Source organism: Sinocyclocheilus grahami, unplaced genomic scaffold (assembly GCF_001515645.1).
Source record: "Sinocyclocheilus grahami isolate Dianchi unplaced genomic scaffold, SAMN03320097.WGS_v1.1 scaffold949.1, whole genome shotgun sequence".
NCBI lineage: Eukaryota > Metazoa > Chordata > Actinopteri > Cypriniformes > Cyprinidae > Sinocyclocheilus > Sinocyclocheilus grahami.
The window spans coordinates 832,074-844,066 of record NW_015506128.1 but is presented as its reverse complement, the minus strand read 5'-3'; the positions used below and the strand labels follow the sequence as shown (position 1 = coordinate 844,066).

At 34.4% G+C, this 11,993-nt stretch overlaps 1 protein-coding gene across 1 annotated transcript; it reads right to left on the bottom strand.

Moving 5' to 3' along the window:
• Positions 1-1,263: 1,263 nt before the first annotated feature.
• LOC107564601 (transcription factor GATA-4-like) lies at positions 1,264-11,603 on the bottom strand. Its single transcript, XM_016249718.1, has 6 exons — positions 10,975-11,603; positions 4,649-4,815; positions 3,609-3,734; positions 3,357-3,438; positions 3,123-3,250; positions 1,264-1,880 (listed from the first exon to the last, which is right to left on the bottom strand). Exons 1-6 carry the CDS (start codon positions 11,492-11,494, stop codon positions 1,764-1,766), a joined length of 1,140 nt encoding a protein of 379 aa, XP_016105204.1. The 5' UTR covers positions 11,495-11,603; the 3' UTR covers positions 1,264-1,763.
• Between the last annotated feature and the right edge of the window lie 390 nt (positions 11,604-11,993).

Genomic DNA, 11,993 nt, shown 5'->3' with positions numbered 1-11,993 from the left:
TTTATTACTAAACAGATTTACGGGGGATTTAAAGACATAGAAAACCTCGTTCTCTGTGAAAGAATAAAGTTGAATCTGAAATTACAAACAGTTTAATCTAATTGTCACATAGATGTTGTGTGGCGCAACAACAGTTAAACATGGAGTGAGTTGTTTCGTATTTAATATAATAGAATGCTGCTACAAGAAAAGAATTACATGTGGACTTTCTATTTTCTTTACAGTCTGAGAAATCAGATGCACACGTTCAGATTGACTTTACAAGGCAAACTGTAACCCTGATTTCTATTAGAAATAAATATAAGAGTGTATTTAAAAATTAGATACATTTAAAGGAGCTCAGCTGCAGTAAAGGGGATTTTCTTAGATTTGTAAAGGAAGTAAAATTTGTGGTGAGGGTTATTTTTTTTAAAGTTTCAAGGAAGTGGCTTATCTTGACAGGAAGTTGGTGAACTAATGCTGGTGGGTCTGGCTGCTAACGCAAAGATTTCAGGTCGACTCAATGGTCTTTACATTAGATGCCATCAAAAATAAAAACCTAAATTGCAACAAATCTGAATTTTGTTTGCAGACAAAGGACAGGTCTAATGTGAGCAGGAATAACATGTTGCAAGTTCTTATCTGCTCGTAGACATGATTAATAATGCTCATCATGACAATAAAAAATAAAATAAATGTTTCCCTGCAGATATATAGTGTGAAGGAAAAAATAGAATTATCCATTAAAATAGAGCAGGAGTGCTATGGGAGAGAAAAACGTTGCAACAAAATGCAGCAATTACTACATTTTCTTGAGAAAAGTGTTGTGCCACTATGGCTCTTTTTTTTTTAAAGCAACAGTTCACCCCAAAATAAAAGTGTGTTGTTAATGTCTTCACCCTCAGGCCATCCGAGATTAGGATGAGTTTGTTTCTTCATCAGGTTTGTAGAAATACAGCATTGCATCAGTGTCTCAGCAATGGATGCTCTGCAGTGAATGGGTGCCGTCAGAATGAGAGTCCAAACAGCTGATAAAAACATCACAATAATCCACAAGCAATCCACAGCACTCCAGTCCATCAGTTAATGTCTGGAGAAGACAAAAGCTGGAGGAAGAGTTATTATGGCTTATGGATTCATGAGTTAAAAACGTCTTAATGCTGGATGTGTTTCAGCTGTTGTCTTCTCCAGATGTTAACTGATGGACTGGAGTGCTGTGGATTATTGTGATGTTTTTATCAGCTGTTTGGACTCTCATTCTGACGGCACCCTTTCACATCCATTGCTGAGACACTGATGCAATGCTGCATTTCTCCAGATCTGATGAAGAAACAGACTCATTCACATCTCGGATGGAGCACATTTTCATTTTTGGGTGAACTATTGCTCTAACACGTTTACTTATAGCAACTGAATGCCACTCAAATGGTTTAAAATGAATGAAACCAATGTCTTAAAGATGAGTAAAGCACATGCTATGAGTCCATCAAGCCGTGATCTGGAGCGTTCAGGTTATATAACGTTCTCGTGATCTTCTGGGACTGAAGGGTCTTGGTTCCTGCGATTCACAGCACGTTTATAATCAGGTCCAGGGTTTTCTACTGATCTGTTGATGTGAAGGTCTCACTGTAGGTATAGTATCTTTCCATGATTGTCTACACATCAGAGATATTTCTGCATCTTCATTTCATCGCTGAAGCTCGCTGGTTCTGGCACCCGACAGACCAGTTCTTCTGCTCGGAGCTCTGCAGGGAGAGACGCTTTCACGGGAGGATCTCGGTTTCTTATGCCAGAATCAGGCTGTTCCACACTTCGCTTTTGGAGCTGGAAGATCCACTTGGAGAAAGTTTGAGAGCAGAACTTGAGCTTGGAGTTCCCATATACGACAGAAACACAGAGACCTGGATGGACAAAGGAAAGATTTTGTGTTACTCGTGTTGGAGATTTGTTCATAAGAATTACTTTAGACAAAACCATTTAATAAATGAACAATTGTAATAAATGAATAATGGATTTTTAGTTTACATATATATATATAATCGCGATTAATCGCATCCAAAATAAAAGTTTTTGTTCACATAATGTGTGTGTATTGTGTGTATATTTATTATGTATATATAAATACAAACACATGCATTATTTAAGAAAAATATGTTACGTTACACACATATATTATGTAAACAAAAACTATTTTAGCATGCGATTAATCATGATTAATCGTTTGACAGCACTAATATATATATACATACATTACATTTACATTTAGTCATTTAGCAGACGCTTTTATCCAAAGCGACGTACAAATGAGGACAATAAAAGCAGTCAAAACTAACAAAAGAGCAACAATATATAAGTGCTGTAAGAAGTCTCAGTTATCCTATTATATATGAATTTTAATTTAAATACATACACTGTAATTATATATTTATATTATATATTATTATAATGTATGTGTATTATATGTATTGTTAAAATTGTTATTTCTAATATAATAATCATAAATATAAAATATTGTGGATTGTATTAAATTAATAAAATTTAATTACATATTAAATTTAAATGATTATAATATCTAGAAATACTAATATTTTTTCATGCACTCTTTAAATTAATGTGAACTCATAAACTGCATAATAATCATAAAAAATATGAAACAATGTCTGAATACATGAATATATACAAAATATTTAATATATTTAATATTTAAAGGTTTGTTTATAATATTTATAAATGTATAATATTTATAAATACAAATTCTATATTTAACATATATTTCATATTAATATATAATAGTAATATTATTTAAATAAAAAATTCTCACTCCCTCCCACCCACACACAGCTGTCTCACTCTCACACACACACACACACACACACACACTCTCTCTCTCACACACACATACTCACACATAAACTATTTAATATAATTAAAATGTAAAGGATAATTTATAATATTTAGCTATTGTATTTATAAATACAAATAATATTTAATATATAATATTAATTTTGTTTAAATAAATAAGCAATAATAGTAATTATAATACTTAAAAATGAATATTCATAATACAATAAAAATGACACTCATTGCACAATGCTAATAAAGCAGCAGTGCGGTCACAGTGTGTGTGTGTTTTGTTCTCTGACCGGTGTGTTCATCGATGTGTTGTGGTGTGTGTAGAGTGAAGCCGTGTCCGGCTCCGTCTTTATAGGTCGCGGTTCTTCTGTGGGACTGGAGTTCATAGCACTGGACACCGTCTGACCCTCAGATGACCCTTCAAATCACACACAGGTCAAAGGTCACAATCACTGATTCCACGCTCATGATTCTGACTTGAGACCCTAATGAGGAGAGTTTTCTGCTGAGCTCTCTGCACTCACCAGGTTTGGACTTGCTGATGTTTTTTGGTTTGCGTTTGCGGGTTTGAATTCCCTCTTTCTTCATGGCGAGAGGACGAGGAACCTGAGCACAAGAGCAGAAACTCTGAGATTCTCTGACTCCGTCTGCTGGGTACACAGCGTTACTACTGAGTTTTTGACACAACAACTGTATATTTGCATTGCCAAAGGGTGAAGTCAACTAATAACAGAGCAAACCGAGTATATTCACATATCTTCTTAAGTCTGTCTCACCCCGTGGAGTTTCATGTAGAGTCCGCAGGCGTTGCAGACCGGCTCTGCTTCTGCGTTACGTCTCCAGAGAGTGGTTGTGGTCGTCTGACAGTTAGTGCAGGACAAACCAACCCGTCTGGATGCAGACTGAGCAGGAGACAGACAGAAATCAGCAGCTCAGTCATAGTCTGCAAATCTGAATGAAACCTTCAAAACACTGCAATAATACGAAGTAATGCAAAAATTAAATATTTTTAAAAAGACCACGCTGAAAACAATGAAAACATTGCAGTAATTAAAAAGTGCAAAACAAAAAATAATCACTGCAATATAAAAAAAAAAAAAGAGATTGCACTAATAAAATGTAATGCAAAAAAATAAAATAATAAACTTTTTGCAAACACTGAAATAATAAAAAATATTGCAAAATAAAAATTGCTGCAAACACTGAAAATAAAAACTAAACTTTGCAATGATAAAAAATAGTGCAAAATAGAAAAACACTGCAATGATAAAAATATATAAAAATAGCACAAAACATATAACCTTACAATAATAAAAAGTAATGCAAAATAAAAAAATATATATGCTGCAAAAACTGAAAACCCTGCAATAATAAAACAAAATAGTGCAAAAAATGCTGCAATAATTAAAAAGTAATGCAAAATAAAAATTAAAAACACTGCAAAATAAACACTGCAATCATAAAAACACTGCAATAATAAAAAGTAATGCAAAAAAGCAATAATAAAAATAACAAAAGTAATAATGAAAAATAATGCAAAAAATAACCCTGCAATAATAACAAAATTCAAAATAGACAATAAATAATGTTGAAGCAAAGTCCTCACATGCTCCAAATTATTTCATTTTATGATAGGTCAACAACATGAAAAACGTGTGTTTAATGAACTGTACTGTATTATACTTACTATTACGTATTATGTGTACTATACTTATTTATTTGACATACGTAGATTTTAAAGTTGAAATAGAAAAGGATCAGTTTCCCAGGTCTTGAGCGGAGGTAGAATGATGTTGTGAATGTGAGTGAAACGCACCAGTCGTCTCTGCGGTTTGATGAGTGGCCGGTTGATCCTGTTCATCTTGTGATAGAGACCGCAGGCGTTACACAGGTAATGACCCGTCCCGTCCCGCCGCCACAGAGGAGTGGACATCGCCCCGCAGTTCACACACTCACGATCCTCAGAGAAATCCTCCAGCAGCTCTGAGCAGAACAAACACACTCATATTCATATTCACTAAACACTTCACAAACACCATTTTATCTGTGCTTTCGAAGAAAAGCATCTAGGTTCTGGAGCTTTAATGCAGTTATCTAATGTAAAGCTTGTGTTGCCAAAGCACTTGCTGCAGACACTAAAAAAGTGCAAAATAAACATAATTACAGTAAACAAAATAAACCTTCTGCAAACACTGAAGACTGTAGTAATAAAAAGTGCAAAATAGAAATAAACATCACTGCAATAATAAAAATTGTGTAAAATAAAATGAAAAATAAAATAATACTTTCAAAACTTTCTAGAAACTGCAAAAATTAAACAGTGAAAATATGAATAGATAAATAAAATCAATGCAATAATAACAAAATAACGCAAAACAAAAAATTTAAATATACACACACAAGGAAAAAATGTGATTAAAAAGAAAAATAAACACTGAAATAATAAAACAATAAAAATTTAAATAGATTTAATCAATGCAATAATACTAAAATGCTCAATAAAAACTACAAATATACGCTACGGTAGTAAAACAATAATGCAAAATAAAAAACAAACTTTCTGCAAACGCTGAATAAAAGACTGCAATAATAAAGAAACAGTGCAAAGTCAAAAATTAAAGCAAGCACTGCAATAGTAAAAAGTGCAAAATAAAAATAATCAATGCAGAAATAATAAAGTGGAAAGTAAAAATAAACACTGTAATGATATAGTGCAAAATAAAAAAGAGTCATACATTTGTGACAGCAAAATGTGAAGTGTAGCGTTTGCATTGTGAGTCAAAGCAGCTGACTTTCCTGATCAGCAGGAGGCGCTGTTGCTCATGCAGTGTGTGGAGCTCTGCGGTGTCTCAGTGGAAACACATGACAGACGGCCCCTGAGGGGCCCTTAACTACAACACTGAACCACGGACCAGTGTGGACAAATGAGACAGACGCATAATCATTCATCTCTCTCACTGAACCATTCCTCAGGCTTTCAGACACCTTTAACAAGCTGTAAGCGTTCTGTCACATGCGTTCAGCATCATAAATCACAGCACACACCAGAAAGACTCATTACAGATCGAGCAGAGGATTATGAGATATTAAAAGAGCTGACACACAGCTAACAAAGTTTCATTTTTGTTGTGCACTATTTTTGTGTATTATTATTGCAATCGTTTCAGTGTTTAGAAAAAGTTATTTAATACCTAATTTATTATTGCAGTGTGTTTTTAGTAGTTTTTTTTGTATTATTGCAGCGTTTATTTTTATAATTTATTTAGCATTTTCTATTAGTGCATGCAGTGTTCATTTTTATGATTTATTTTGTACTTTTTTAATATTGCAGTGTTTATTTTTATTTTGCATAATTTTTTTATTGCAGTGCTCTGTTTTTCAGAAAGTTGAAAATGCTTCGAGAACAAGTTTTACAACCTTTTTTCATTGCTAAAAAATACAAAAAACTAGATTAAACACCATTAAAGACTGAATAATAAAATAGGGAAAATAAAAAAATATATAAATATCATATATAAATATATTTGCAATAATAATAGTGCAATATAAAAGATAAAAATACACACTGCAATAATAAAACATAACGCAAAATAAAGAAATAAACTTTCTGCAAACACTGAAAAGACAAAAAAATAGTGCAAAATAAAAAATAAATACTGCAATAATAAAACAGTGAAGATTAAAATAGATAAAGCAACAATAAAAAGTACAAAGCAAAAAAAAAAAAAACTTCTGCGCACACTGAAAAAGCTGCAATAATAAAATTGTGCAAAATAAAATATAAAAATAAACACTGCAATAATAAAACTCAATGCAATCTCTGGTCTTTAATATTATTCTCAAAATGCACAAAATCATTATTTATACATTGTTCATGGAATGTTTCCATAATGTTTGCAAAATGATAAAATGGAAATGTCCCTTAAAGTTTGCATTTTAAAACATGTATACTGTACATGTTGACCGTTCAGAGAACATTCAGAAATAATGTTTGCAAAATGTTTAACGTTTTAAACGTTTCAGTTGGACGTTCATGCAGCATTTTTTAAACGTTACTTCGTGTTTCCGAGAGCATTCAAATGGAACGTTCCAATCATGTTTGCAAAGTTCTGAAATAGAACGTTCGCATAACCTAATAGGAACGTCAGCACAACGTTCCCAGAACATATTTTTGTCAGCGGGCTTTATTCCAGAATAACCTTGAGATTTAACCCACGCGACAGGAACAGCGCACAACAGAGCAGTCGCTCGATCAGCAAATAACAGCTTGTTTGGGACAATGACTTCAGTCTTAATGAGCAGAGGTCAAACTCTACACAACACACGCTCAGCCCTGAAAAACACACAGTCTGGACACATTTGGGAGACTTTTACTGCAATGACTGACGGGGAGCTGCTGATTATCACCGAGAAACTCATTATAAGCTGCAAAAATAAACATGAAAGTGCGTATAAATAGTACGCCAAATAAAAACCAAACCTCGTGGTATTGATATGCAAAAATGGACTTTGGCATGCATATGCTACGCGATGGGTAGGTTTAGGGTTGTGGGGTAGATGCGTATCATATGCACGTCAACAAATTTCGTATCATATGCACGTGAAAACTGCGTATCATATGCACGCCAAACACATGCGTATCATATGCACGCCAAAGTCCATTTTTGCGTATCAATGCCACGAGTTTTGGTTTTTATTTGGCGTACTATCTATACGCATTTTCATGAGACCGGGCTCAAGCACCAAAAAAAGCTTCTTTCAGCCGCATGTTAAAGTCCATCTCTGGCTTCATTTACGACACGCTATTAATAACACATGATCACGACAAAGGGCACATTACTCCTAGGTTTAATGAAAAATCTGCTTCTGTAGGTTATTTCATATCTCAGGCAAACATGAGTTATCTTGCACACAGATTCGTGATGATAGAACTATAAAATGATAGAAATGATTACTAATCAAATCTTAGTAATGAGAGTGGTTATTGATGTAAATACTGGTTATCATTATCACATGAATTCCTCAGATCACCATCATCTATATAATAAAGTCTACTCAAAAGTGGCTTATAATAATAAATGGGCGTATTAACAGGATTTTAACCAGAAAAATTAAATACATAACCACGGTTTTTTTTTACTTGCACTCTGTATGAATTATACTCTGAATTTGATCATTAGAACAATATACAAAAAAACAAGTCAAACTTTCGATAAAGCAATTCTTTAACAATCGTCTAAAACGAATACAACAGAATAATATTCTTGAATCAAACCCTTATTAATCCTTTATGTATACAGATCACAAAAATGTATTTTTATCAGGTAAATTTATTTATCTGTATGAAAGTATATCTTGCAGTTTTAAATTGAATTCTATTATGAATTAATAAATTATGAGTCTATAAAATATTTTTCATTATTCTCTCCAGTCATATACACGACAGATAAAAAATAAAGATAAATAAATGTAAAATTATTAAAAATAAATCTATCATAAGTTATTTTCGTGATTTGAATGACTTCATGAAATGTAAACCCAAAATGTTTCAAAAGTGCAACAATTTCATTAAAGCTTAAAAATAACATTTATGTTTTTAACAAGGTGTATTATAAGCCTAATAATAACATTACGCCTTAAAATAAGATTTCAGTCTTAAGCAGTTTCACATCGAGCTTAAAGAAATAAAACAGAAAATAAATTAAATTCCTATATAGAAAAAAATATTTATGTAGTAGTTTTTCATCCATATGCTCTCAAAAAGTATCCTTATGGACTATTTATAATGTGTTTTTTGTCGATTTTAAAGTTTAAGCTACAATGCGATTCATATTAAACGAGCAAAATGATTAAATCAACACAAAGCGACACTCTGCAGGATTTGGTTTAACTGTAATGCTGTTATTTTTCTTGCTCTATCTCTCAGAACATAAGCATCTGAGCATCTGTTCGAGGTTATGATTGTCGCGTGCTTCTCAGATAAACTGGGACTCACTTCATTATAAAGTTTAGGGTGAGTGTGAAAAACACAATAAACCCTCATGAATAAACTTAAGACGAACAGAAAGTGCTTTCATAAATGCAAATCAGTGTTGGACAGGTACCAGGCCCTGCTGATAATAATAATATCATGATAGTAAAGCCAGTTCAGTAATCTATTCAATATAACATCAGTTGTTGTTTAGATTTCATTGCACACAGTGAAAGTCATTTAAAGTGACAGCTGCACATTTTCTCATGTAGAATAGCGTTGCATTGAGTCTTTTTTTGGTATATATATATATATTTTTTTTTGCAATACATATTTATATGACTGATTCGATCAGAGTGAAATCATCTAAATTCTCGGCTCACATACATTGTGTAAAAAACTGTTTATTATAAACTGTAAGCTATTATAAATAATAATAATAATGATAATAAACTCGATCAAAAGACAACACATTTTCTAAAAGCTGATGTTTATACCCATAAATACCCAAAGTTAATTTAGATTTCACCATGTTCATTATTCTGATAATCAGTTGATGCAGAAAAGAAACAGAAAATAAATGTAACTAATTATTATGGGAAATTATATTGAGCCTACTTTGTAGTTTTACACGGTTTCAAAACGCAACACAACATTGAAAAAATAATACACGCTTTTTAATTTTTTTTTAAATTTTTTAAGTTTTTACAATTTATAAGCGGGTTTTTTTATGACGAATTTAAAGTTTCATCAAAAGAAATTCACGCCAGAAAAAAAAAACAATTAGCAGTGCATAAGCGTTAAATCACTTGTGTTTTACTTTCGCTTTATTTCAATATTATTCTCATATCAGATGTTGAATCATAAGCAGTGTCGTGCAAGTTCTCATTTAAACTTCGTCAAATGCAAACACAAATGCGCATCATGCTCAAACCATCGATGACTATTTCTTTCTAACATTTCTACCTGATTTTAAGATCTTTTTACCAAAAATACATCACTGTAAAAAAAATATTTTCCAAAGTTGCAAATAAAACAAAATAATGGAGTAAGCTCCACAATATTTTTTTAGTCTTTCTGCTTCAGAATTTCATGTTCAATCTAGTCGCTCTTTAAAAAATAAAGGTGCTTGAAATGTTCTTCACAGGGATGCCATAGAAGAAGCATTTTCGGTTCCACAAAGAACCATGTCTTCCTTACCTTTTCATAATCTGCAGAACCTTCAAAGGAGCTTTTGTGAAACAGAAAGGTTCTTCAGATGTTAAAAGTTCTTTATGGAACCATTTAGACAAAAAAATGCTTCTTCGATGGCATCACTGTGAAGCACCTTTATTTTTAAGAGCGTCTGCCGTTGAACTCTATTTTACTTATAATTTATCTACGTTTAAGAAAATAATAATAATTCTGGAAATCACTCTGAATTCTCACCTAAACTGTGGTGCCGCGTTGCCAATTTATAAGCGGGTTTTTTTATGACGAATTTAAAGTTTCATCAAAAGAAATTCACGCCAGAAAAAAAAAACAATTAGCAGTGCATAAGCGTTAAATCACTTGTGTTTTACTTTCGCTTTATTTCAATATTATTCTCATATCAGATGTTGAATCATAAGCAGTGTCGTGCAAGTTCTCATTTAAACTTCGTCAAATGCAAACACAAATGCGCATCATGCTCAAACCATCGATGACTATTTCTTTCTAACATTTCTACCTGATTTTAAGATCTTTTTACCAAAAATACATCACTGTAAAAAAAATATTTTCCAAAGTTGCAAATAAAACAAAATAATGGAGTAAGCTCCACAATATTTTTTTAGTCTTTCTGCTTCAGAATTTCATGTTCAATCTAGTCGCTCTTTAAAAAATAAAGGTGCTTGAAATGTTCTTCACAGGGATGCCATAGAAGAAGCATTTTCGGTTCCACAAAGAACCATGTCTTCCTTACCTTTTCATAATCTGAAGAACCTTCATAGAAAGCTTTTGTGAAACAGAAAGGTTCTTCAGATGTTAAAAGTTCTTTATGGAACCATTTAGACAAAAAAATGCTTCTTCGATGGCATCACTGTGAAGCACCTTTATTTTTAAGAGCGTCTGCCGTTGAACTCTATTTTACTTATAATTTATCTACGTTTAAGAAAATAATAATAATTCTGGAAATCACTCTGAATTCTCACCTAAATTGTGGTGCCGCGTTGCCCCGGGCGCTCCGCCGCTCTGGAGGCTGTGCAGAACGGAGCTGTCAAAGTGCGACGCCGCCCAAGAGCCTCCGATGTTGGGGCTCAAGTAATCCGGGTATCCGCGGTGATAGGATCCGCTCAGACCGCGGGAACCGTAGTGCTCCCTCCCTCCGGCGGAGATGTTCAGCGGGCTGGAGTAATTCGCCGTCTCCCTCGCCACCGCGACCCCGGAGCTTAACGGAGGGCTCGTGGAGAACGTGAACCTGGAGACCGGAGAGTGATGTTGGCCGCCGGTGCAGTTGTAAGAGGCGACCGTGTCCGCGCCCGCCTGCGCCCATCCCGAGTGCGCGGACACCGGGCTGCTCAGCTGCGGCGTCTGGAGGTACGGCAGCGCCGGGATCATCGGGGTGACCCGGGTGGGCGTCACGTACACCGGCGAAGCGGCGGCGTTATGGAGGAAACCGGGCTCGTAAGACGCGGGTCCGTGGTTAGCGGTCATCGCTACACCTTGATACATGTCCACAGGTGAGCGATCGCTCCACTCGCGAGGACCGGAGCATCGGCGTCGGTCTTACCGGGCTGAGTTCACCCTGCGCCCGCCGGGAGCATTTTCTGCTTCGCTTGACTTGACGGTAGCAGAGGATGATGAGGGTGGATGGTCTCACTCCTCCCAATCTCTCCGCCTCCAGTAAAGCGCATCTCATTCCTGCTCGGGTCACCGACCTCGTTTACAGGAACAACAACAACACATTCCCATCATGTCTGCGCCACGCATGCAAATCAGGCCCGGTTCTCAAACGAAATCAATTGCACCCTCGGTTAAATCTGTAATAATGACTTTTTTTTTTCAGATTTGACAAACTATCCAGTGCGTTATGTTTTGCGCTCTGGAGATCTTCATTGATTATAACATATCAATAGCTGAAATAGTCTTTATTTGCGCATGTGCATAAGAATTCATTCTGAGATTCCACTTTCAAAAATAAGGATTTAATTGAACTAAATAGGGTCATATA

Bases quoted from the DNA above. Each gene is read 5' to 3' on its own strand.
- LOC107564601 (XM_016249718.1), bottom strand. From the start codon at position 11,494: ATGTATCAAGGTGTAGCGATGACCGCTAACCACGGACCCGCGTCTTAC. The intron at 3,439-3,608 runs GTGAGACAGACT...TCTTGTGCTCAG, and splicing joins TCTACATGAAACTCCACGGG to GTTCCTCGTCCTCTCGCCAT. The intron at 3,251-3,356 runs GTGAGTGCAGAG...TGTGATTTGAAG, and splicing joins CATCAGCAAGTCCAAACCTG to GGTCATCTGAGGGTCAGACG.